Source organism: Bufo bufo, chromosome 1 (genome assembly GCF_905171765.1).
Source record: "Bufo bufo chromosome 1, aBufBuf1.1, whole genome shotgun sequence".
Taxonomy (NCBI): Eukaryota; Metazoa; Chordata; class Amphibia; order Anura; family Bufonidae; genus Bufo; species Bufo bufo.
The window spans coordinates 772,259,725-772,285,887 of record NC_053389.1 but is presented as its reverse complement, the minus strand read 5'-3'; the positions used below and the strand labels follow the sequence as shown (position 1 = coordinate 772,285,887).

The following is a 26,163-nucleotide window of genomic DNA, read 5'->3' as shown; positions in this document are numbered from 1 at the left end:
CACACAGTGTGTTGCGGCCTGCGTCGACAAGTGAAGCCCCGGTCTCAAGTGAAAATCTGTGCCGGTGTCAGAGTCGCTTAAGCCGGTTTAAGAATGAGCAAAAGAAAGGCCCCGCAGGAGAGTCTGAATGAGGGGATAACGGACTTCCTAGTAGGTGAGAGATACGGGCGGGGATACGGGCAGAATAAAGCCACAGGAGCCTTCTAATGTGTGACGTGGCAACTATACGGTAATATAGAGATGTGTGGTAGTGTGTGTATATAATACATCCCTAGTGTATACATTATATATAATGTAGTGTGTATAATACCCCCCTGTATCCCCAGTGTATACATTATATATAATATAGTGTATATAATACACCCCTGTATCCCAGTATATACATTATATATAATATAGTGTATAATACCCCCTGTATCCCAGTGTATACATTATATATAATATAGTGTGTATAATACCCCCCTGTATCCCAGTGTATACATTATATATAATATAGTGTGTATAATACACCCCTGTATCCCGGTATATACATTATATATAATATAGTGTATAATACCCCCCTGTATCCCAGTGTATACATTATATATAATATAGTGTGTATAATACCCCCCTGTATCCCAGTGTATACATTATATATAATATAGTGTGTATAATACCCCCCTGTATCCCAGTGTATACATTATATATAATATAGTGTGTATAATACCCCCCTGTATCCCAGTATATACATTATATATAATATAGTGTGTATAATACCCCCCTGTATCCCCAGTGTATACATTATATATAATATAGTGTGTATAATACCCCCCTGTATCCCAGTGTATACATTATATATAATATAGTGTGTATAATACCCCCCTGTATCCCAGTGTATACATTATATATAATATAGTGTGTATAATACCCCCCTGTATCCCAGTGTATACATTATATATAATATAGTGTGTATAATACCCCCCTGTATCCCAGTGTATACATTATATATAATATAGTGTGTATAATACCCCCATGTATCCCCAGTGTATACATTATATATAATATAGTGTGTATAATACCCCCCTGTATCCCGGTATATACATTATATATAATATAGTGTATATAATACCCCCCTGTATCCCAGTGTATACATTATATATAATATAGTGTGTATAATACCCCCCTGTATCCCCAGTGTATACATTATATATAATATAGTGTGTATAATACCCCCCTGTATCCCCAGTGTATACATTATATATAATATAGTGTGTATAATACCCCCCTGTATCCCAGTGTATACATTATATATAATATAGTGTGTATAATACCCCCCTGTATCCCAGTGTATACATTATATATAATATAGTGTGTATAATACCCCCCTGTATCCCAGTGTATACATTATATATAATATAGTGTGTATAATACCCCCCTGTATCCCAGTGTATACATTATATATAATATAGTGTGTATAATACCCCCCCTGTATCCCAGTGTATACATTATATATAATATAGTGTGTATAATACCCCCCCTGTATCCCGGTATATACATTATATATAATATAGTGTATATAATACCCCCCTGTATCCCAGTGTATACATTATATATAATATAGTGTGTATAATACCCCCCCTGTATCCCGGTATATACATTATATATAATATAGTGTGTATAATACCCCCCTGTATCCCAGTGTATACATTATATATAATATAGTGTGTATAATACCCCCCCTGTATCCCGGTATATACATTATATATAATATAGTGTGTATAATACCCCCCCTGTATCCCGGTATATACATTATATATAATATAGTGTGTATAATACCCCCCTGTATCCCAGTATATACATTATATATAATATAGTGTGTATAATACCCCCCTGTATCCCCAGTGTATACATTATATATAATATAGTGTGTATAATACCCCCCTGTATCCCAGTGTATACATTATATATAATATAGTGTGTATAATACCCCCCTGTATCCCAGTGTATACATTATATATAATATAGTGTGTATAATACCCCCCTGTATCCCAGTGTATACATTATATATAATATAGTGTGTATAATACCCCCCTGTATCCCAGTGTATACATTATATATAATATAGTGTGTATAATACCCCCATGTATCCCCAGTGTATACATTATATATAATATAGTGTGTATAATACCCCCCTGTATCCCGGTATATACATTATATATAATATAGTGTATATAATACCCCCCTGTATCCCAGTGTATACATTATATATAATATAGTGTGTATAATACCCCCCTGTATCCCCAGTGTATACATTATATATAATATAGTGTGTATAATACCCCCCTGTATCCCCAGTGTATACATTATATATAATATAGTGTGTATAATACCCCCCTGTATCCCAGTGTATACATTATATATAATATAGTGTGTATAATACCCCCCTGTATCCCAGTGTATACATTATATATAATATAGTGTGTATAATACCCCCCTGTATCCCAGTGTATACATTATATATAATATAGTGTGTATAATACCCCCCTGTATCCCCAGTGTATACATTATATATAATATAGTGTGTATAATACCCCCCTGTATCCCAGTGTATACATTATATATAATATAGTGTGTATAATACCCCCCTGTATCCCAGTGTATACATTATATATAATATAGTGTGTATAATACCCCCCTGTATCCCAGTGTATACATTATATATAATATAGTGTGTATAATACCCCCCTGTATCCCAGTGTATACATTATATATAATATAGTGTGTATAATACCCCCCCTGTATCCCAGTGTATACATTATATATAATATAGTGTGTATAATACCCCCCCTGTATCCCGGTATATACATTATATATAATATAGTGTATATAATACCCCCCTGTATCCCAGTGTATACATTATATATAATATAGTGTGTATAATACCCCCCCTGTATCCCGGTATATACATTATATATAATATAGTGTGTATAATACCCCCCTGTATCCCAGTGTATACATTATATATAATATAGTGTGTATAATACCCCCCCTGTATCCCGGTATATACATTATATATAATATAGTGTGTATAATACCCCCCTGTATCCCAGTGTATACATTATATATAATATAGTGTGTATAATACCCCCCTGTATCCCCAGTGTATACATTATATATAATATAGTGTGTATAATACCCCCCTGTATCCCAGTGTATACATTATATATAATATAGTGTGTATAATACCCCCCTGTATCCCGGTATATACATTATATATAATATAGTGTATATAATACACCCCTGTATCCCGGTATATACATTATATATAATATAGTGTGTATATAATACACCCCTGTATCCCAGTATATACATTATATATAATATAGTGTATAATACCCCCCTGTATCCCAGTATATACATTATATATAATATAGTGTGTATAATACCCCCCTGTATCCCAGTGTATACATTATATATAATATAGTGTGTATAATACCCCCCTGTATCCCAGTGTATACATTATATATAATATAGTGTATATAATACACCCCTGTATCCCCAGTGTATACATTATATATAATATAGTGTGTATATAACGCTTCCGTTTTCTCCCCATTCATTGTCAATGGGGACAAAACGTAACTGAACAGAACTTAACGCTCCAAAATTCATTACGTTTTGTTGCGTTCCCATACTGGAGAGAAAACCGCAGCATGCTGTAGTTTGCTTTCCGTCCTGGGATGCAGAGCAAGACCCCCAATGCAAGTCAATCGGGATGGATCCGTTTTCTCTGCCACAATAGAAAACGGATCCGTCCTCCATTGACTTTCAGTGGAGTTCATGACTGATCCGTCATGGCTATGTTAGAGATAATACAACCGGATCCGTTCATAACGGATTCAGACGGTTGTATTATCAGTAATGGAAAAGTTTTTTCCTGAACCCTGCCGGATCCAGCAAAAACGCTGGTGTGAAAGTACCCTAAGAAATTAGCACAGGATTTGGGACCTTCAGGTTACGTAGTGGGGCACAGACCTGGAGCCCGAGGACTGGCCGGGGGTCACTTGGTGTCTATTAGGGTCTGTGTGTCATTACATTCCGCTCCAGGGCGGTTTTATAAGCCCTTCAGGGTCTGTGGAAAGCTGGTGATGAGCTCTCCTCCCCTTTATTTTCGTCCCCTAATGTTAATAATCTACTCCTATCAATAGTTTTTCTTTATATTTGCAGAATTGGCCAATTATGAGAGAAATGTGAACCGAGCCATCCACAAATACAACGCCTACAGGTCAGAGCAATGCCTTCATCTAGGGGTGCACCGAAATGAAAATTCTGGTCCGAAACCGAAAATTCAGGATGCCCTTGACCGAAAACCGAAACCGAAACCGCCTTTTTGCCCAAATACTTTTAAAATACTTTTTTTTTAATGATTTTATTAATAATTCTTTTTCATGAATGAAATTCATCTGTGGGTGGCGCTGTTATGGAGAGGGGGATCTGTGGGTGGCGCTGTTATGGAGAGGGGGATCTGTGGGTGGCGCTGTTATGGAGAGGGGGATCTGTGGGTGGCGCTGTTATGGAGAGGGGGATCTGTGGGTGGCGCTGTTATGGAGAGGGGGATCTGTGGGTGGCGCTGTTATGGAGAGGGGGATCTGTGGGTGGCGCTGTTATGGAGAGGGGGATCTGTGGGTGGCGCTGTTATGGAGAGGGGGATCTGTGGGTGGCGCTGTTATGGAGAGGGGGATCTGTGGGTGGCGCTGTTATGGAGAGGGGGATCTGTGGGTGGCGCTGTTATGGAGAGGGGGATCTGTGGGTGGCGCTGTTATGGAGAGGGGGATCTGTGGGTGGCGCTGTTATGGAGAGGGGGATCTGTGCACTGTTATGGGCATAACAGTGCACAGATCCCTTTCCCCATAACAGTGCACAGATCCCCCCTCACCATAGCAGTGCACAGATCCCCCCTCCCCATAGCAGTGCCATAGACCGATCCCCCTACCCATAACAGCCCCGGCCCTGCCGCTCACAGCATCACTCACTGCATCTTTATTTTACCTTACAATCGTGACGCTCCGGTAACAACTCTGCAGGCAGAGCGGAGGGCGGCGTAACGTCACTTACTCACGTGACGCACCTGCTCCGCCCACTTTATGAATGAAGGAGGCGGAGCAGGCGCGTCACGTGAGTAAGTGACGTTACGCCGGCCTCCGCTCTGCCTGCAGAGTTGTTAGTTACTGGAGCCTCACGATTGTAAGGTAAAATAAAGATGCAGTGACAAAGTAAACCGCCCGCCCGCAGATGGTGGGTGACAAATCCCACACCCCATATTTTCGGCCGATATGTAACAATATCGGCCGAAGTGGATTAGGTGCATTTTCGGCCGATATTTTCGGCTGCCGAAATTTCGGTGCACCCCTACCTTCATCCCCAGGTCTGCCAGTGTTGTAGGGGCTTGTTCACATGGGGGGGTCTGCAGCAGTTCTTACAGGGGTCGTTCTGTTCAACAACTTGTGTCAGTGGATGTTTGAATATTGGGGCCCCTGCTGATCACGAAATTGGGGGCTGTGTTCCCTTATATGAATGGTGCAGCAGGCACGCATGTGCGCTGCCACAGAGAGCCATGCTTTTTGTCCGGTGTCTTCCGCAGTCCCATTTGAGCTGAATGGTGTGGCGGACATGCATGTGTAGTTGCCACTCCATTCAAAAAGGGGAACGTGGGCCCCTGTTATAGTGTATAGTGTCCGACCACTGGGGCCCCTACCGAACTGACCCCGTGATCCCCTATGTTGTAATGGGGCATCCACTTTAAAGGGGTTATCTGGGACTACAAAATAATGGCTGCTCTCTAAAAGAACAGCACCACGCCGGTCCAGTGGTTGTGTCTGATGTTACAGCTCAGCCCCATTGAGGTGAATGGGGTTGGGTTGTAATGCCGCACATGACCTGTGGACGGGCGTTGTGCGGTGTTTTTTTTTTTTAGAGAAAGAAGCCATCTTTTTAAAGTCCTGGAGAAATCCTCTAAAGGCTCACTGTCTTTGACGTGTTAGGCTCTATTCATACGTCCGTGATGTGTTGCGGACCCGCAAATTGAAATGCCTATTCTTGTCCGCAAGCTGCGGACAAGAATAGGACATGCTCTATCTTTTTGCGGAACTGCGGACCCAAAATCGGGGCCGCGCTCGGCAATTGCGGCTGCAGACAGCACACTGTGTGCTGTCCGCAACTATTCCGTCCCCATAGAGAATGAATGGGTCCGCGCCCTTTCCGCAAAATTGCGGAAAGGATGCAAACACATTTTGCGGACGTGTGAATGGAGCCTTATACTGGAAGCTTTGATCTGTGGGGGGACTTCTGTAGGCCATGCTGTTTTTTGGCAGGCTGCGGCTCGCTTATTTTGTCATAGATGTCAATGTAGAGTAACCCACGGCATGATTTTCACTTTTGTTTTACAGGAAAGCCGCCTCCGTAATTTCAAAGTACCCCACAAAAATAAAAAATGGAGCAGAAGCCAAGAAACTGGTGAGATCCAGTCAGCGGTCAGTGGGATTCTGTGGGGGCGTTGTAAGCCAGGGTCACACCTGATGGGAAAAAGTCTGCAGAGGAGCCCTGCAAAATCTGCACCGAAATCCACCACAGGTGTTAGGGAGACTTTTATGAAGACTGGTGTCACAGATGTGCCACAATTAGGGTCCATTCAGATGTCCGTAGTGCATTGCGGATCTGCAATACACCCGGCCGGCACCCCCTTAGAACTGCCTATTCTTGTCCGCAATTGCGGTACCCCATATGTGTAGGTTTTTTATGTCTAAATAGTGTAAACTTTAATAAAATATATATATATTTTTTTTTTACATCACCATATTCTGACCCGCATAACTTTTTTATACTTATGTCTACTGAGCTGTGTGGGGGCTCATTTTTTTGTGGAACAATCTTTAGTTTTTATTGATACCATTTTGGAGTGTGCGTGACTTTTTGATCACATTTTGTTAACAAAATTTTAGGTAAGAGAAGCAATGAAAAAATGGAAAATTGGCAATATTTCCATTACGCCATTCGCTGTGTTGAAATTTTTTTAAAGATTTTAATAGTATGGGTGTTTTCGGTCGCGGTGATATCCATCATGTTTATATTTTTTGCTATTTGGGTATTTATTTTTTAATTATACGGAAAGGGGGGTGATTTGAAACTTTAATATATTTTTTAATTTTTTTTTACATTTTTGTGATCAAATAATGATTTTTAATTTTCTTCTATCGGGGATTTTTTTTATTGACATTAACCGCCTCACGTCCGCCCATAGACTATAAACGTGCTATGGGTGGATGTCTATTTCTGACAGCACGTTTTAAAACGTCCTGTCAGAAATAGCAGCTGCACGCTAATCGTGCAGCTGCTGATCGGGTTGCCCGCTGTCAGTGACAGCAGGGCAACCCTAAGACAAGGCAGGGACAGTTCCCAGGTGTCCCTGCCTTCACGATCGCTGCAGACACAGCGCTCACCGAGCGCTGTGTCTGCAGAGCAGGAAGCGCTGTGCGCTTCCTGTTCCGGCCCGGCGGTCATGTGACCGCCGTGACCGGAGAGTGCAGGGGCTGTGTGAGGTCTTTCAGAGACCTCGATCAGCCCTGCTGTGAGGCTGTACAGCGCTGGATTGCTGCTGTACAGCCTCTCTAGGGGTGCATTTGTCCTGTAACTGGGGCTACTATCTCAGCCCCAGTTACAGGAGAAATCAACTGTGAAAAAAAAAAAGAAAAAGTGAAGCAAATGTCCCCCAGAGGTCTTGTATGACCTTATGGGGGACGAAAAGTGTAAAAAAAAATAAAAAGAATAAAGGGTTGAAAAAATAAAATAAAATAAAGTTTCACATGTAAAAAAAAAAAAAGTTCCCAAGTTAGGAATAAAAAAAAAAAAAATTAAAATAGAAAAAATAAAGTAAAATAGACATATTTAGTATTGCCGCGTCCGTAAAAACCAGCTCTATAAAAATATCACATGACCTAACCCCTCGGATGAACACCGTAAAAAATAAATAAAAAAAACTGTGTCAAAACAAGCAATTTTTGTCACCTTGCATCACAAAAGGTGCAACACCAAGTGATCAAAAACGCGTATGTCCCACAAAATGGTACCAATAAAACCGTCACCTCATCCCGCAAAAAATGAGCCCCTACATAAGAAAATCTCTCAAAAAATAAAAAAACTATAGCTCTTAGAACATGGAGACACTAAAACATAATTTTTTTGGTTTCAAAAATGCTATTATTGTGTTAAAGTGAAACAAATAAAAAAAAGTATACATATTAGGTATTGCCGCCTCCGTAAAAACCAGCTCTATAAAAATATCACATGACCTAACCCCTCGGGTGAACACCGTAAAAAAAAAAAAAAAAAACTGTGTCAAAACAAGCAATTTTTGTCACCTTGCATCACAAAAGGTGCAACACCAAGTGATCAAAAACGCGTATGTCCCACAAAATGGTACCAATAAAACCGTCACCTCATCCCGCAAAAAATGAGCCCCTACATAAGAAAATCTCTCAAAAAATAAAAAAACTATAGCTCTCAGAACATGGACACATTAAAACATAATTTTTTGGTTTCAAAAATGCTATTATTGTGTAAAACTTTAATAAATGAGAAAAAGTATACATATTAGGTATCGCCACGTCCGTAACAATCTGCTCTATAAAAATGTCACTTGACTGAACCCCTCAGGTGAACGCTGTAAAAATAAATAAATAGAAACTGTGCTAAAACAACCAATTTTTTGGTCACCTTGCCCCATAAAGTGTTATATTGAATGATCAAAAAATCATATGTACCCAAAAATAGTACTAATAAAACTGGCACCTTATCCCCTAGTTTCCAAAATGGGGTCACTTCTTGGGAGTTTCTACTGTAAGGGTGCATCAGGGGGCTTCAAATGGGACATGGCATCTAAAAACCATGTGGAGTTCCTTTCCTTCTGCGCCCTGCCGTGTGCCCATACAGCAGTTTATGACCACATGTGGGGTGTTTCTGTAAACCGCAGAATCTGGGTAATAAATATTGAGTTTTGTTTGGCTGTTAACCATCGATGTGTTAAAGAAAAAAATTGATTAAAATGGAAAATCTGCCAAAAAAGTGAAATTTAAAAATTTGATCTCCATTTTCCTTTAATTCTTGTGGAACGCCTAAAGGGTTAACAAAGTTTGTAAAATCGGTTTTGAATACCTTGAGGGGTGTAGTTTCTACAATGGGGTCATTTATGGGGGTATCCACTATGTAGGCCCCACAAAGTGACTTCAGACCTGAACTGGTCCTTATAAAGTGGGTTTTGGCAATTTTCTTAAAAATTTGAAGAATTGCTTCTAAACTTCTAAGCCTTCTAACGTCCTAAAAAAATAAAATGACATTTCCAAAATGATGCCAACATAAAGTAGACATATGGGGAATGTTAAATAATAAATATTTTATGAGGTATCACTTTCTGTTTTAAAAGCAGAGAAATTGAAATTTAGAAAATTGCGATTTTTTTTTTTTTTAAATTTTTGGGTAAATTTGGGATTTTTTCATAAATAAAGGTGAAATATTTTGACTCAAATTTATGACTATCATGAAGTACAATGTGTCACGAGAAAACAATCTCTGAATGACTTGGATAAATAAAGGCGTTCCAAAGTTATTACCACATAAAGTGAGATATGTCCGTTTTGCAAAATTTGGCCTGGTCAGGAAGGGGGCAAAGGGCCCAGATGGGAAGTGGTTAAAACCCTAATTTGTTGATTTCTTCTCCTGGCCTGCCATCTGGTGGCCAAAATAAGCATTGCAGCATGAATACTTTCAGCCTCGTCAGCAAGGCTAAAATAGTATTCAGCGCAACTACCGATGCCCACTTTGGCCACCAGGGGCATCGGTAGCAAGCCCTGAAGCGTGATGTTTTTGCGCATTTAGATGCTGTGACCTCACTTGGTCACAGCATCTAAAGCATTTAATTACCGCGATCAGCATTATTGCTGGTCAAGGTAGTTAGCCGCAGGTTTCTGCTGTTTAAAACGGCAGAGATCTGCCGGACATGACACCTGCTGCACTTGCAAGCGGGCTCCATGTTTACACATCGCTCCAGCGCCGTACATGTACGGCGCTGGTAGCGAAGGGGTTAAGAAGCGGTACTATCATGACGTTTGGGTACCTTTTTAAGTTACAAAATGGCATAATTCAATAATAAAGTATATTACAAAAATTATTTTGGGGCTATTTAGAAAAGTTTAAAATCAACTGGTATAAAAGTTGTTACTCTTTAGCATGTCATAGTTTTTAATTTTCTGCTGACTTTAATGGTATATCTAATCAGTGTGCCATCAGTGTTTGTTATGGAAGACCCCTAATGAGGAGTAACTGTGGACATGTTGGGTCATGAAGCGGCATCTCTTTAACCTGTGTGTCTCTTCTCTTCAGGATGGTGTTGGCGCCAAGATAGCAGAGAAGATTGACGAGTTTTTGGCCACGGGCAAATTACGTAAACTGGAAAAGGTCAGAAAGTTTTTTTTTTAATCAGTTTACCAGTTGCGGCCCAGAGTGCCTGAATTCTGTCTCCACCCTCTCCTCTCTGAGGACCTGGGTCCTCTCCTGACGTGTCTGTTTAGCAGCTACCATCACAGCTCATCACCCGTACACAGGATAGACTGACATTTTTCCAGCTTCTTGCCTTATGTCGATAATTGACCTTCCTTGTGCTGTAATGTAATAAGTGAATGTAAGCTCGGCCTAATCCACCTTTCTCCTCCTTGTGTAGATTCGACAAGATGACACCAGCTCTTCTATCAATTTCTTAACACGTGTCACTGGAATTGGGTGAGTTACACTTGACCCGATGCAGGGAGGGCTCAGACCAAGTAGAGTCCGATTTCCACTGGATTCCAGACTACATTTGTGTTGGGGTGAAACGGGACAGTTGCTTCTTGGCGGCTTATCTGAGCACCTTGAGAGGCTTAACGTACTTGTCTCCTGAAGATAGCCCCTTCTTCGTATACCATATGGATGTCATAGAGCAGGTGGGGGGTCCATTTAGGGACCACCATCTATGAGCCAGAGTTGGAACTGCTCTGTACAAGTGTCTCCAAGTCTGGCGCATTTGATCTGTTCTTGTATAACATAGATGGTGGGCTATTCATCTGAATGGCTGCCATCTAAGATTGCTCTAACAGGGGAAATACCTGGCTGGCCGTAGCATCCCCGGCTGTTTTCCATAGGTGCTGGGTGTGGCACCCGCTCCAATCAGCTGATGACACAACTTCTTAATTTTTTTGGGCAGTATCAGGTACAGACTACACCTCCCAAAATGCAAGTTGTCAGAGTATGTTGTGTACAGACCGCAAACCAGCAGGGATTGCTAGGCAGTGTCACTGCAAATCACAGCAAAATAGTGAATGTGGCTGTGATTAGGGAATTAAAAGGTATTCGCATCTAGGACCTGCCATCAATGTCAGATTGGTGTGGGTGGATCTAGGACCCACTGCAAAATCCAGAACGGGGCCTCAAAGTGAAGGAGAGCGCACTTTGCATGAACAGCCAGTCTCCATTGACCAGAATGGGAGTTGCAAAAACATCCAAGCACTGGCTCAACTATTTAGGCAGTCCCATAGCGGTGAATGGAGAAATGGAAATAGCCAACGCTTGTCTATTCTCTTAAATCCCGTAGCGGTAAACGGAGGCTGGCTGTGCATGCACTGCACACGCTCCTTCACATTGGGGGCCCCGTTCTGGGACCTGCTCCTAACATTAGCGATATCTAACATCTTGGCGATATGCCATCTCTGTCCGAGATAGGAAAAATACACCTTCAAATAAGCAGGTCAGGCGGGTAGGATAGCCAGCCAGGGAATGGAAGTCACCCGAACCTCTCGATTTTGGGGGAGGTTTTTCAGTGGACTCATTTTGCGGTACATACAATATACTGATTACCTTTTGTGGCTGAAAATGTATAAATACAGCAATTCTGCTATTTTAAATATCTTTTGGTATAATTGATGTGTACATTTTATTCTGCGGATCAGTGCAATAACAGCAATACCATAATTATATTGTGTTTTTTGTATTGTTTTTTTTTTTATTGTTATATGTCACCATATTTTGAGAGTCAGAACTTTTTTTCCCCATTCAGAAGTCCGTATGAGGGCTTATTTTTTTGCATTATTAGTTGTCGTTTCTATTCGTACCAATATGAGATGCATACAACTTTTTAATCCTATTTTTATGACCTGTTTCTGGCAGCAAGGTGACCGAAAACTGCAATTCAGGCATTCTTTGTTTTCAGTTTTTTTTTTTTTTTTTTTACCAACACGAGGGTTAAATTGTTCAGAACATTACCGACTTTAAATTTGGGAATATGGTTTTGTTCTCTATTTTTATTTTATTTTTTTTGTCATTTTTGGGGTCATTTATCTTTACTATTATTTTCTTTTCTTAATACCCCTTGTGCTGGGGTAGAAAATGATAAATTACACCTGGCGTGAGCGAGGAAAAGTAGCAGATTTGCCAAATCTGCAACAGATATATGCCAAAAATGGCATATATCTGATTTAAAAAAATCACCCCCTTTATTTACATTTTTACAATTTTTTTTTCCAGTCCCACTAGTGGCCTAATAGATATGTTTATAGGGAAGACCGGGGGCCATTGTCAGTGCCCCCCCCGTTCGGTGCTCTGTATGGCCATACATTGTTTTTTATATGACCGCTGTGATGGGTGTAATACATGGCTGGGTTGGGTCCACTAGAGCCTGAGTTGTAATTTGCAGCAGCTCTCCTGTCTGGGGTGATCATGAGTGGGACACCTACTTCTGTCCTGTCCATGAGGGCCTGATGCAGTACAGCGTCTTATGCCTAGTGCCCAAAATGTACCTTCCCGGACTGTTTCTTTAAATCACTTCCAATAGAAATTGACATGCAAGTGAAAGCATAAGATATAGCTGTGCTAACACCGTATGGAACTGTGTCTGACTCGTCCTCATGTTACAGGCCGGCGGCTGCTCGGAAGCTGGTGGAAGAAGGAATCAAGACTTTAGATGGTAATCTTCTCAGGGAGCGGGTCAGGTCTCCTGTATATGTAAAGACTGTATTACACAAGCCTATTGAGGAAACGATTGTCTGAGGGAAGCGTCCCCCCACCCTCCGGCAATCACCTGTTCGCTAGCAGAGGAGACTGCTGCTTTTACATGCAGCGATCTCCTAGACAGCATGGGGAGGAGCAATCGCTATTCCATCGCTCGTTCCCATACTGTCTAGTGGTTTGCCAGCACGGTCTGCTGCCAGCATGCTCTCATTTTTAAGAATTGCCCAATGAACAAACGTTTGCTAGTTCATCTGGCAGTCGGTAGCAGTATTACACTGCAAGATGATCGCTAACGAGCATTCATGCCAGTGCTCGTTAGCGATTATTGGCTGTAAAATCGGCCAGTGTAATACAGCCTTAAGGCACCATGGTGCATGTTGGAAGGCATGTGTATGTCAATGGGGGTGTCTCGGTAAAGACACTGGAGCCATATTGTCTGATCTGTGTAGTTCCAGCCGGTGAGACCAAGCCGACTGCTGAAATGAGGCAACAGCAATGCTGGGAAATCTCTGCTCAGCTCAGCAGTTTTTTTTTGCAGCCATATAGATGGCCAATATAGTCAAGTCTCCAGGAGATCGAGTAGCACGGCGCTCTCCTAGCGTGCTGCCGCTGTTCTAGTGATCCATCCGATTAGTCAAGGCTAAAAATTAGACTTTGGCAGCTCACCCTAACAGTATCACATCTGGGATGAGGCAGCCCCACGGGAGCTTCTACTCACGGACATGACGATTATTACATTTCTCCTGTAGACCAGGATCTTTTCTACACTCCTTCAAATTTTGACAATAGGTCTTGTGAAGTGTAACTGGTATGCAGTGATTAGGCCAGAAACGCGTCAGCAGTACGCCACATGATTTTATCTGTTTCTAATATGGATTGCAAATAAAGAGGATTTGTGAGGATGTAAGGCTGATTTCACATCTGCGTTCTCCTTTCCGTTCTTCTGCTTCGTTATAGGAGCAGAAGAACGGAAAGGACGGATTCGGCACATAACTGAGCCGAACGGAGCCTACGGACCCTGTGGGGTCTGTTAGGTTTCCGTTCAGGGGATTGATGGAGATGTGCGAGTTTATTCTGTCATCAGACGTTGACGAATGCACATTAGAACATGGCAGGTCATAAATTGCAGGGACCGGTAATGAACCATTCTTTTCTTCTTAGATCTAAGAAACAATGAACACAAGCTGAATCACCATCAAAAAATTGGATTAAAGTGAGTATATCCTCTGTGTGCCCTCTGCGTCCAATAAATATACGTTATCCGGGGATCTCTGCAGGTTCCTGGGGGCTGGTGACTCTATCGGCAACCTTTCATCATCACCATCTCCATGCTGTCAACTTGATTCCCCCACATCACCTCTGTACTGACTGTCCAGATGTTGTGCATGTCTTCTGCTCCCCCATCTTCTCCAGTCTCCATACTGTATTATACATGTTCCTGACCAGTAAGGTGCACAGATTACACTGCAGCCATGTCTGGTCCACTGGTGGCTATGGACTGGGATTCTTTGGGTGCACCAATGCTTTAATGTCTGCACGTCATGTACAAGACATACGAGACACTTCTGATTTTATCTTTAGATACTTTGAAGATTTTGAAATGAGGATCCCACGGGAGGAGATGCTGAAAATGCAGGTCAGGCTCTGCTGTGTGGTTTATTAAGGGACTTGGAGAGCTGCTTATCTTCACTTGTAACTGTGTGCGCGGCTGTGACGTGGGGGCGCTGGACTCGAGACATTGCTACGTGCCTGCGCCCGTAGATATGTCTTCTCCATGTCCCGCCCCTGTCTCCAGCAGCACTCTCTCATTGGTCGCGTCTTAGAACGCTACCTCTGGTTGGCTGCAACCCCGCCGATCAGCTGGTTGAAAAAGGCATCGCAGCCTTCTCGCAGCTTAGCCTAGGTCGTGTGATGTCATGTTCATCGGTCACGTGACCTAGGAGCAGCCCCGTCTTATTGAAGTGAATGAGGCTGAGCGTGATACTGAGCATGGCCGCCGTACAATGTACGGACCTGTGTGAACCAATTAGGTTCTGAACCTACATTGGAAGGGTGTTTGTCCTAGAGGCATACAGTGGGATACTTCCCAGTCTGCATCAGAGGTATACACTGGGAATCCTGACTTGTACCTCAAACATAACGTGAATGGAGCCTAAGGCAGAGATTACTACATCAGTCTGAGGATCCTCATAGGGAAGGAATGGATGCCATTCACTGGCTAGGGTGATAAAGTTTGACTTCTTTTTTTGCCCACTTTTAGTGTTTTTCCTGCTGATTGCTGATTTATTTATTTTTTTCAATATTTGTTTTTTTTCCAGGATATTGTCCTTGAAGAGGTGAAGAACCTGGATCCTGTGTACATCGCTACAGTGTGTGGCAGCTTCAGGCGAGGTACTGGTTGACTCCTTTTGACTTATTGCCATCTGTCAAAAAGCTTTGGCTTTCCATATCGTGATGTGTTTGGTTGTGTAATGCAGGGGGTCTCCAGCAAATGCACACTACAACTCCCAGCATTCCCTGTTGGCTGCATTCCTGACAGCCTGTAGGTTTCTTCACACAAGCCATTTAGTTTCGGCAGTGGCTCAGTGGTTAGCACTGGTTCCTTGCAGCGCTGGGGCCCTAGGTTCTAATCCGACCAAGGACAACATCTGCATGGAGTTTGTATGTTCTCCCCGTGTTTGGGTGGGTTTCCTCCGGGTTCTCCGGTTTCCCCCCACACTCCAAAGACAGACTGATAGGGACCTTAGATTGTGAGCCCCATGGGGACAGCGTGATGCTAATGTCTGTAAAGCGCTGCCGAATAGGTCAGCGGTATGCAAGTGCATAAAATAAATACATTTTTTTTTTAAATCTTATTCACAAATTGTGGTCAAACGTGCTGATTTGTGGATTTGATGCAGATGTGCTGCAGTTAGTCCTTGGACACTGTAGGTCATGCGGTAGATGGGGAATATTTTAATACAAGCAGAAAAATATAATAAAGACAATAAATGCACTTATAAAATAAACGCTACACAAGTAGGACCACTGGCTGTATATCCCAGTAAAAACCATGCTAACGATCACTGAATGTATATCTAGTAAAAGCCATGCTGCAGGAAAAATGAAAATACAAATAAAAAGCTGGATAGGATGCCAGGAAGATGCAACTGGCCGAGCTCTGGGCCCCAGCCGCACACTGTGCAGCGACCACCGCAGGAGGAAAGTGGTATTACATGTCTGCCTTGTACTACATGGACACATCGGTTCTGTCAGAGTGGGAAGCTGCTCAGCTGCAAGATGGCCAGAAATGGGTCAGTCGTGTGTAACCTGCGCTGTTTTCCCTTCAGGTGCAGAGTCCAGTGGGGATATGGATATTTTGTTAACTCACCCAGACTTCATGTCAGACTCTCCAAAACAGGTCAGCAACATCTTCATTATCCTATCCCATCAATTTCTCATCTGTCTGACTGTCTATGTATCTGTCTGTCTATCTATCTATCTGTTTATCTATCTCTCATCTCTCTTTCAAATGCCATTTCTCTGTGTGGGGATCTCTCTCTCTCTCTCTGATCTCTTTCTGATATCTCTTCTTCTCTTTCTGATATCTCTCTCTCTCTCTCTCACTCTCACTCTCACTCTCACACTCACACTCACACTCACACTCACACACACACTCTCACTCTCTCTCTCTCTCTCTCTCTCTCTCTCTCTCTCTCTCTCTCTCTCTCTCTCTCTCTCTCTCTCTCTCTCTCTCTCTCTCTCTCTCCGATATCGATCTCTCTATATATAATATATATATATATATCTCTCTGATCTCTCTCTATCTCTCTCTCTCTCTCTCTCTCTCTCTCTCTCTCTCTCTCTCTCTCTCTCTCTCTCTCTCTCTCTCTCTCTCTGAAAGTCGCCTTATTGTGTGGCAGTATGTGGCGTATACCTACGTGTGCTAGGGCTTGTACGTATCTCAGGGGCAATAACTGTATGCATGTGTTTCTCTTCTCAGCCGCACCTCCTGCACCAGGTAGTCCAAGCTCTAGAAAAATGTAACTTCATCACAGACACACTGGTGAAAGGAGACACCAAATTCATGGTAAGAGACATTTATATTCCCATTTTTCTACTATCCACGTCACTGTATATATTTAAAAACATTGTGAAATCTACTTATAAGTTTCATGTTTTTCTAAAAAAAATGTCAATAAAAACTGATTTAAAAAAATAAATCCTGAAATCTTGCAGTTTTCGCACTGACCACTAAGCCTGGTAATAGGCTGACACTTCCTGTTCCGTAGAGATCACATCTCAGCAGTCATATCATCATCACAGGCAGGATTACTATTGACAATAGGTGAAGGTCACACGGCAATGCCCACAACACTCTCCCATAGAAGTCAATGAACATCTCCAGTCTACAGCTTCCTATGGTCCACGTGGCCACAGTAAATAATATCTTTGAATACTGATAAAGGGTTTGAACAGTTAAAGATATTGATGACCTGTCCTCGGTATAGGTCATCAATATCTGATTGGCCGGTGTCCCATGCGCAGGTAATTTTGAAGCGGAAGCAGCACTTGCATGAGCGTCTGTACCTCGTCAAAGAACTGCTCGGCAGGGTTGCCAGGAGTTCGACCCCCGTTGATCTGATATTGATGACCTGTCCTATCTTTAACTGCACAACCCCTTCAACACATGTTCATGCAAGATGGCCGCCCCATAATCGTACAGAGAATACAATAAAAACCTACCATCACAAAAAGTAGAAAAACAAATATAGGTGATACATTCCCCTTAAATGCAGAATTTACCAAGGGTTCACCCAAAATTCAGTCTAGTTATATCAAATTTAGTCTATTTATATGTATACTATATGTTGTTTTTTGGCTTAGCTTTATAACCAAAACAATGCAGTGCCTGACACAGCACCACTCTTGTCCATGTGGCTGTATCTGGTACTGCAGGTCAGCCGCAGCTCGGCACCGTTCACTTGAGTTGTGCTAAGCTGCAGTACACGAGGCATCCACTTGCATAGCGCCGTGTCAATCTGCTGATCTTCCACCTCAAATTCATTGCCGTCATTCACACTCCATGTTGTTTTCGGCCTCCGTTATTTCAGGCCAAGGCTCAGAAACACTGATTTCATACATGACAATAAACATACGATCTTGCCATGCTCTGTTCTATAGTCTCATTTATTTTACTTGCAGTAAAAGGGTTTGTGTTTTCATTTCCCGTAACTTTCAAGCCCTCTGCTTTCTGTCAGCGAATGGAATGGCATCTATGGGTTGAAAACTGCCTTATGTTCAGCACACAGCTGCAGGGCCTGTTACAGTGTATCAGGCCTCTTTCTTGCAATGAACCAGGCAGCTGTGTCAGTTTCACATCATCAGGACACGTTTTCGTTTCCTCTAGATCAGGCATCCTCAAACTGCGGCCCTCCAGCTGTTGCAAAACTACAACTCCCAGCATGCCCGAACAGCCTACAGGTATCAGCCTACAGCAGGGCATTGTGGGAGTTGTAGTTTTATAACAGCTGGAGGGCCGCAGGTTGAGCATGCTTGGTGTAGATTTAAGGGGTTCTGCAGTTTGTTTAAACTGATGATCTATCCTCTGGATAGATCATCAGCAGCTGATCGGTGGGGGTCTGACACCCGGGACCCCCGCCGATCAGCTGTTTGAGAAGGCAGCGGCGCTCCAGGAGCGCCGCGGCCTTCTCACTGTTTACCACAGGCTCAGTGACATCACGACTACTATCAACTGGCCTGGGCGCGGCTAAGCTCCATTGAAGTGAACAGAGCTTAGCCGCGCCCAGGCCAGTGATACTAGTCGTGACATCACTGGGCCTGTGGTAAACAGCTGATCGGCGGGGGTCCCGGGTGTCGGACCCCCGCCGATCATCTATCCAGAGGATAGATCATTAGTTTAAACAAACTGCAGAGCCCCTTTAAAGCAAGAATCTTTCCAGTCACTGACAGCAAGTAGAGAAAATCATGTTAGTTCTGTTTATACAGTTAAAGGGCTTCTGTCACCCCACTAAAGTCCTATATTTTTTTTTTGGCTACTTAAATTCCTTATACTGCGATATATCAATATATAATGCTCTTACTGATTTTCGTTCTGTAGTTTCTTCAAAAAACTGACTTTTATAATATGTAAATTACCTGGCTACCAGCAAGTAGGGCGTCTACTTGCTGGTAGCAGCCGCATCCTCCTTTCATGATGATGCCCCCTCCTCATGTTGATTGACAGGGCCAGCGAACGCGCTCGTCCTCTGGCTGGCCCTATCTGCGTTTTAAATCTCGGCGCAGGCGCACTGATAGGAGGACACTCGCTCGGCCGCTCATTCCTCAGTGCGCCTGCGCCGGGTGTAGATGTGACGTCATCGGCGCAGGCGCATTGAGAATGGAGCGGCCGAGCGAGCGTCCTCCTCCAAGTGCGCCTGCGCCGACTGAAGACCGGTACGGCGCAGGCGCGAAATTTTGAACGCAGACAGGGCCAGCCAGAGGACGAGCGCGTTCGCTGGCCCTGTCAATCAACATGAGGAGGGGGCGTCATTATGAAAGGAGGATGCGGCTGCTACCAGCAAGTAGCCGCCCTACTTGCTGGTAGAGAGGTAATTTACATATTATAAAAGTCCGTTTTTTTTTAAGAAACTACAGAACGAAAATCAGTAAGAGCATTATATATTGATATATCGCAGTATAAGAAATTTAAGTAGCCCAAAAAAAATATATGACTTTAGTGGGGTGACAGAAGCCCTTTAATTAAACGGATGAAACCATAGGTGCCATTCAATTCTTTTATCGTCTTCTCCATCAGAGCTCATGCTGCTTTGTGTTTTGCGCAGGGTGTATGCCAGCTGCCACCCGAGGGAGGCAAACAGTTCCCCTTCCGCAGGCTTGATGTACGGTAAGTACAGGACATGGTTTTCTTCTGTATTATGGCACTGCTTGATATCCTGTACACCCATTAGCCATGTATGTGACCGATCAGCATGGATGTGCTGTAAATGCAGTTCACTAATCGCCGCTGAAGGGTCAGTATCTGCGCCACTCCTGCCCACGGGTATTGCAACTCTGCTCCATTCAAGCCCAATTCTGGTACCGCAAACGAGCCTCATTCCCCTGGGCTATTAAACTCAAAAAAGACCCTAAATGCGGCCCAGAATATTTAGTATCGCGTATATGTGTCAGCACAATAGCCAATGGCTATAACAATTCTGTTTAAAAAGTAACTTTTATTATATTTCTCTTAAAATACTTGAGGAGCCTGACTTATTAAAAGGATATGAAAAGCGATGTTGTGCGGTCTTATTGTATGTCTATGTTTAGTAGAGGATGTGTTACATTATCACACAAACACCAGTACAAGAGGTCGACAGAATCTCTCCTTTTAGGAGAAAGGGAAAGGACTCTACTTTTTATCAGTTATTTTCCATTGCAGTTGGTATCAGAGAGGAGACTACTTTAGCTAAAATAGCTATTATAAATGTACCTCTAGTCTCTGCTTGTTTATTAGACCCTGAGAAATAGGTATCACAGTTTTATCGGGGGATGAGTTCATCCCCTTGGTTTTCATATCCATTCAGAGCGAGATCTGTCACTAGGACACTAAAGAAACACCTATTGACAGGTAGGTATATACAACTATGACCTATCACTGGTGATTACCCGCATGAGGTCAGGTCCTCTTCCAGCCAGTTTGCTGCGCTAGTCGGCGCTTGCGTGTGAGACTTAGGGCTCATTCAAACGGCCGTATGCTGTCCGCAAAAATGCGGATCCGTTTTTTTGCGGATTAGATGTTGTCCCATTCACTTCTGTGGGGCCTTTTCTTCCATTGCACGGCTCTCAGCAAAACAAATAAAACATGTCCTATACGTGAAAATCAGGACATGGCCCCATTGAAGTCTATGGGTCAGCAAAAAAACTGAATACAATCCGTTTTTTTGCAGACATGCTGAACTGTCCGCAAAAAAATGGATCCGCATTTTTGCGGACAGCTTATGGCTGTCTGAATGAGCCCTTAGAGCGAGGAGTCTCCCCGCTGCCAGCGCCTGCGCGTGAAACTTAGAAAAAGAAGGAGGTCTTTTGATATCCTTTTAATAAGTCAGGCTCCTGAAGTATTTTAAGAGAAATGTAATAAGTTACTTTTTAAACAGAATTGTTCTAGCCATTGGCACGATACGGCCCATAGACATTTTTTTGTTTTTTTAATTCAAGGCCTCATTCACACTTCAGTGAATCACGGATGTGCGCTCTCCATCTTCTCCTCGGACAGCACACGTATCCATTGATTTTAATGTGTTTGTTGACACATCAGTGGTTTTCCACTGACACTGGGTCAGTGTAAAAATCACAGGAGCATGCACTACTTTGCTTTGCGATGTGATCCAAACATGTCAGTTGAAGTCTATGGGTCTGTGAAAAACCACTGACGCCGCACAGATGGCATTCGTGTCGGATCAGTGATGTTTCACATACCATCGGTCTGAAAATACATTTTCAGCTGAGCAGTGTCCGTGACACACGGAGAACAAAAAGCAGACGCACAGACTAAATACGGATCCTTCACGGACAGCCTAATTGATGGAACGCAGACAGGTTTTCCATAGATGTCATACGGACACAGAAATGTGAACGAGGCCTGAAAGGGTCTTTTTCCCTTCTGAGCCATTCATGGCTGATATCGGAGCGCCTCTCCTATGCTGCGGCTGCGGGTGGGCAGGACTGCAGAAACATCCAAGTGGGCTGTTCTACTCGGTTTCTGTATCTCCCCCAGAAATGAATTGGAGAAACTGTGATAGAAATACCCCTGTAAGACTAAGCATGTGCTGCTAACGGGTAGAAGTAACGTGTACTTCATTGTATCAGGTTGATTCCTAAGGATCAGTACTATTGCGGAGTGCTGTATTTCACCGGCAGTGATATATTCAACAAGAACATGCGTACACACGCCCTGGAGAAAGGCTTCACCTTGAACGAATACACCCTGCGCCCGCTGGGCGTCACAGGTCAGCACTGTTACCTTTTACTTGTGAACATTTATGATTCCTGTCTACATGGTGTACACACTGTAAACTGGAGACACGTCAGCCTGAATGACCACGGTCAGGGGACTTTATCCTTGGATGGACCCTGCTAACCTCAGACCAAGGTTGTCTATTGGGACTGGGCCAGGCATTATGGCCTCCGTGCCTTCCTCTTACAATCAAATAGGGGAGATTTTTGCCACTTAAAGACATTTAGATTTTTCTCTGTGGTTCTAACTTCTAAGTGGACTTAACAATAGACTCCTAAGGCCCCCCTGTGAGAGAAGTGGTGCCACAGTTGACTGGCAGCTGCTTATCTCCCATTGAGGTGACAAAAAGATGAAGAGATGGCCGCGGCACTCAATGTCTTCAATGTTACTTCATGCATGATTGGTGAATAAACACTGACGTAACATTGAGTGCCAAGGTCATCTCCATCTTTTTGGCTAACACTGCTGGCACCGCCACCTTTTGGACCAACTAAGAAGTCTTAGTGAGTAGTGCTGTCTTACTTCTGGATCCATTGAGATGACATGTACTTCTGCAGGGGTGGACATGTGTATGGGCCGGCAGTAGCTTGTTCATAGAGGTCACCCTCCTGTGGCCTATAGTGACCACTAAACCAGGGCACTCAGAAATGCATGAGGACTACCCTAACCTTCCATGGATTTCAGTACCATTTTATGCCACACCGTGTGTTTAGGTGACGTTCACCACGGTGGCAATTGCAATGTAATTATTGACTTTTTGGAAGGAGTTTCCTATAAGAGGTAGAAGCTAATATCCTCCTTTTATTTCTCTTCTCAGGAATGGCAGGTGAACCTCTTCCTGTAGACAGCGAGAAAGACATCTTTGATTATATCCAGTATAAATACCGCGAACCCAAGGATCGCAGCGAGTGAAAGCCGGCCGCTGAGCACTGCAAGATCAGGGACGTCAGCGACCGCCCTATAGTGATACAGATTGTGATGTGACCCAGAAGAGAATGTGTTGTGTGGTACTGAAGCTGTGCGAGCGATAGTAGTTAGGTATATAGCATGTAAACCTGTTACATAAGAATCGTGTTATTTAACGGGAGCCTCCTACGCGGAACATGGAATCCATGGACATGGCTCCTCATGGATACTTTTTAATCCAAATCATGTGACTGTAGACAAGTATAAGAGGACCGGGTCCTGACATGTCTATGTAAGTACTTGTAATCCCAAATCTGGAGCACATTTAATTAGAATGCTGCGTCATTCCAGTCCTCTATTATTCCTCCTGGATATGAAAATGTTGACAACTGGGCATTACCATTTCCCTTGTCAATCAGGTCTATTGTACACCGTCTTGCGCTATAAACACTGATGGGACAGTGTCAGACGGGGCAGCCATGTGCCTAATTGAAAGGGTAAATCAGTTTTTTCTCATACAGTTCCAGGAGGAATAACAGAGTAGCAGCACAATGCAGAGTTCAACGATGTGCCAGGATTATCTGGTGGGGAATACAAGTATCAGGCAAGTCAGGAGAGTTGACAGGTCAACTTTAAAGCCTAGATTGGCCTTTGGTTACAGGAGACGCAGGCCATTATAAAACAGAATACATTACTGATGGCTGCAGATTTTCCTTTAGGTTTCCTCTCTTATTGTTCAGGCATCCTGTTAACAGTTACAGGAGCGCGAACCGACACTCATCATCCATACGAATGGTGTGGAGTATTTTTGTGTATTTTTATTCTTTTGTTTTAGTAAGTTATGGTTTTTACTTTGATAATGAGAGTAGTTGACATTGACTGAATATGACATGCCTGAGCATACAAAGCCCGTGTAAGCTGTGAACCACATGGGGCTTGAAAGTAAAATTGTTGATTTCTCCTTATCTTGAAAATGCGTTCCTTCATTCACATCTTATACAAGGATAAGAAGCCTTGTCTTAGCGATGCGGAGTTGTAGAACAGCGGAGAGTGAAGCAATGGCGCGCACGTGCACGTCCACGTGAGGACGCGCGCTCGTAGGTGGGGAGATTGAAGCGCTGGGAGCCTGAGGGGGGATGAGGACGGACCGCATCCAATGAGGGAGAGGAGCTGGCAGCTCCCCGTCTGTTAGCCGCACGCCGCACACCGATCGCGGCCTCTGCAATCAGCTGTCCAGGTATAACAGTGGCGCAGAGGGAGACGGCTCCCTGCACGGACCGAATGAGTTCAAACAGCACAAACGACGCCAAGTTAAAGATGCCAGGAAGCAGGTCAGTGCAGAGGAATACAGCAGGTGAGAGACGGAGAGAGCGCTGCCGGAGGTCTGTATCCTAAGGAGTGTGGTAAAAACAGCAAAGCACTCCCACCACCGCCAGAGTCAAGGTCGGATTCTCCTTTTATGTTCGTATTATTTGTGTCCTCTCTCTGCCTACCCTATTGAGCATTTGGAGGAGGAAGGAGATGTAAGATAGAGGACATTTAAGGACCCCTAAGGGGAAAGGATTAACTATGAAGAAAGGGTTAACGCAGTGAAGATTTGGAGGGGGAAAAAACAAACAAAAAAAAAAAAAAAACGGTGATGTTACATGACTGTTGCCAATGACACTGGGAAAGTAAATAATGCACAAAATATCTACTGATTCAACGATAAGTATAAAGTAATATCCTGGGGCCGTAGCAACGAGTGACTGACCTATATAAGGGGTATCGTTAAAGCCGGTCTAAGGGGACTAGACTAACCCGTAATCTTAAACGCCAATTCTTCAAGAGACATTCTTTACTTGAATATAGAAGCATCTCATAGGGCATAGATAAGTGACCCAAAAAAGAAAAGAAAAAGAAAAAATTTTCGGATAAAATAAGGAAACACCACAGACACCCCCCCCCCCCCCCCCCCACCCTCGGAGGCATCATACTGTGCCTAGTTGGGCCGGGGCCGACAGCTGCTAAAAGAACCGGCAAATAGAGGGGTGAGGAGGAGAGTGGACCGAGTGGCAGGAGGTCTGAATTAGGATAGACCATATAAGCTCTCTCTCCTGATTCTTTTGGGAAGGGACCCCGTGGAAGGTATGAGAGGAGACCCCTAAAAAACGGGGGAAATTTACTGGAAAAATCAGAGGAGGGGCACAGCAGTAAGATTTGAAGGGGGAAGGAAAAAAAAAAGAAAAAAAAACGGTGCTGTTACATGACTGTTGCCAATGTACTGGGAAAGTAAATAACGCACAAAATACCTTCTGATCTAATGATAAGTATAAAGTAATAACCTGCTGCCATAGCAAGAGTGATTGACTCATATAAGGGGTACTGTAAAAGCCGGCCTAAGGAGACTGTATTAACCCTCAACCTTAATCGCTAATTTTTCAAGAGGAGGAAGGTTAGTAGAGAAGACCCTTATAAAGCGGGGGAAATCTGCTGAAAAAAATCAGCGGAGAAGCCCAAGGGACCTCCCCCCCGGATATAATGTTCATATCCCATAGGGGTTACAAAGTGATTTTTTATCAATGTGATAAATATATGATAAGATCCCAAATCCTTTGAGAACCCGCCCAGGACTTCTAGGGTCAGGAAGACAAATATATAAACAAAGGCATCTGGGATTATTCCCCCTAGAACGGAGGGGAACTCATATATGCTGAAATTGTGGGGTACCATTACTTAGAGTATCTACATGACTAGGGATGCTCTGAAAAAATTGGAAAACTAGGGAACTCACAAAAAAAAAAGGGAACAGACACCCCACCTAGTACTTCCCCCCTCGCCATTTGGAAAGTAGGGGGGGCTAGGTGGAGAGTAAAGAGGAAACCGGGGGAGGCAGTCGAAGGTCAAGCTGGGGAAAAGAATTAGAAAAAGGGAAAATATGAGTAGAATGACGAGTAGGTCTACAAGGGGGGGACCCCCGACAACCCCGAGTAATACATCAACAACAAGCTCTATAAGACCTTTCATGACTAAAGGGGTAAGTCCGCAAACACAAGGAGCCCCGGGAGGGACAAAGCAACAGCAAGCTAATAAAGATCAAAAGTCGGTAAACAAAAAACCCCAGGGGGAAAACATCAGCGAAACATCAATAGAGTCAAGAGAAGAAGGCAATATAGAGCATAGATCGGAGGGCAATGGGAATAAGGGACACCGATCAG

General features: G+C 43.3%; 1 protein-coding gene across 1 annotated transcript; it reads left to right on the top strand.

Moving 5' to 3' along the window:
• POLB (DNA polymerase beta) lies at positions 1-24,020 on the top strand. Its single transcript, XM_040414826.1, has 14 exons — positions 1-154; positions 4,207-4,264; positions 6,426-6,492; positions 10,411-10,485; positions 10,748-10,806; positions 12,972-13,021; positions 14,227-14,278; positions 14,647-14,701; positions 15,384-15,456; positions 16,395-16,465; positions 17,048-17,134; positions 19,890-19,951; positions 21,913-22,052; positions 22,878-24,020. The coding sequence occupies exons 1-14, from the start codon at positions 94-96 to the stop codon at positions 22,970-22,972; spliced, it is 1,005 nt and encodes a 334-aa protein (XP_040270760.1). The 5' UTR covers positions 1-93; the 3' UTR covers positions 22,973-24,020.
• Positions 24,021-26,163: the final 2,143 nt, after the last annotated feature.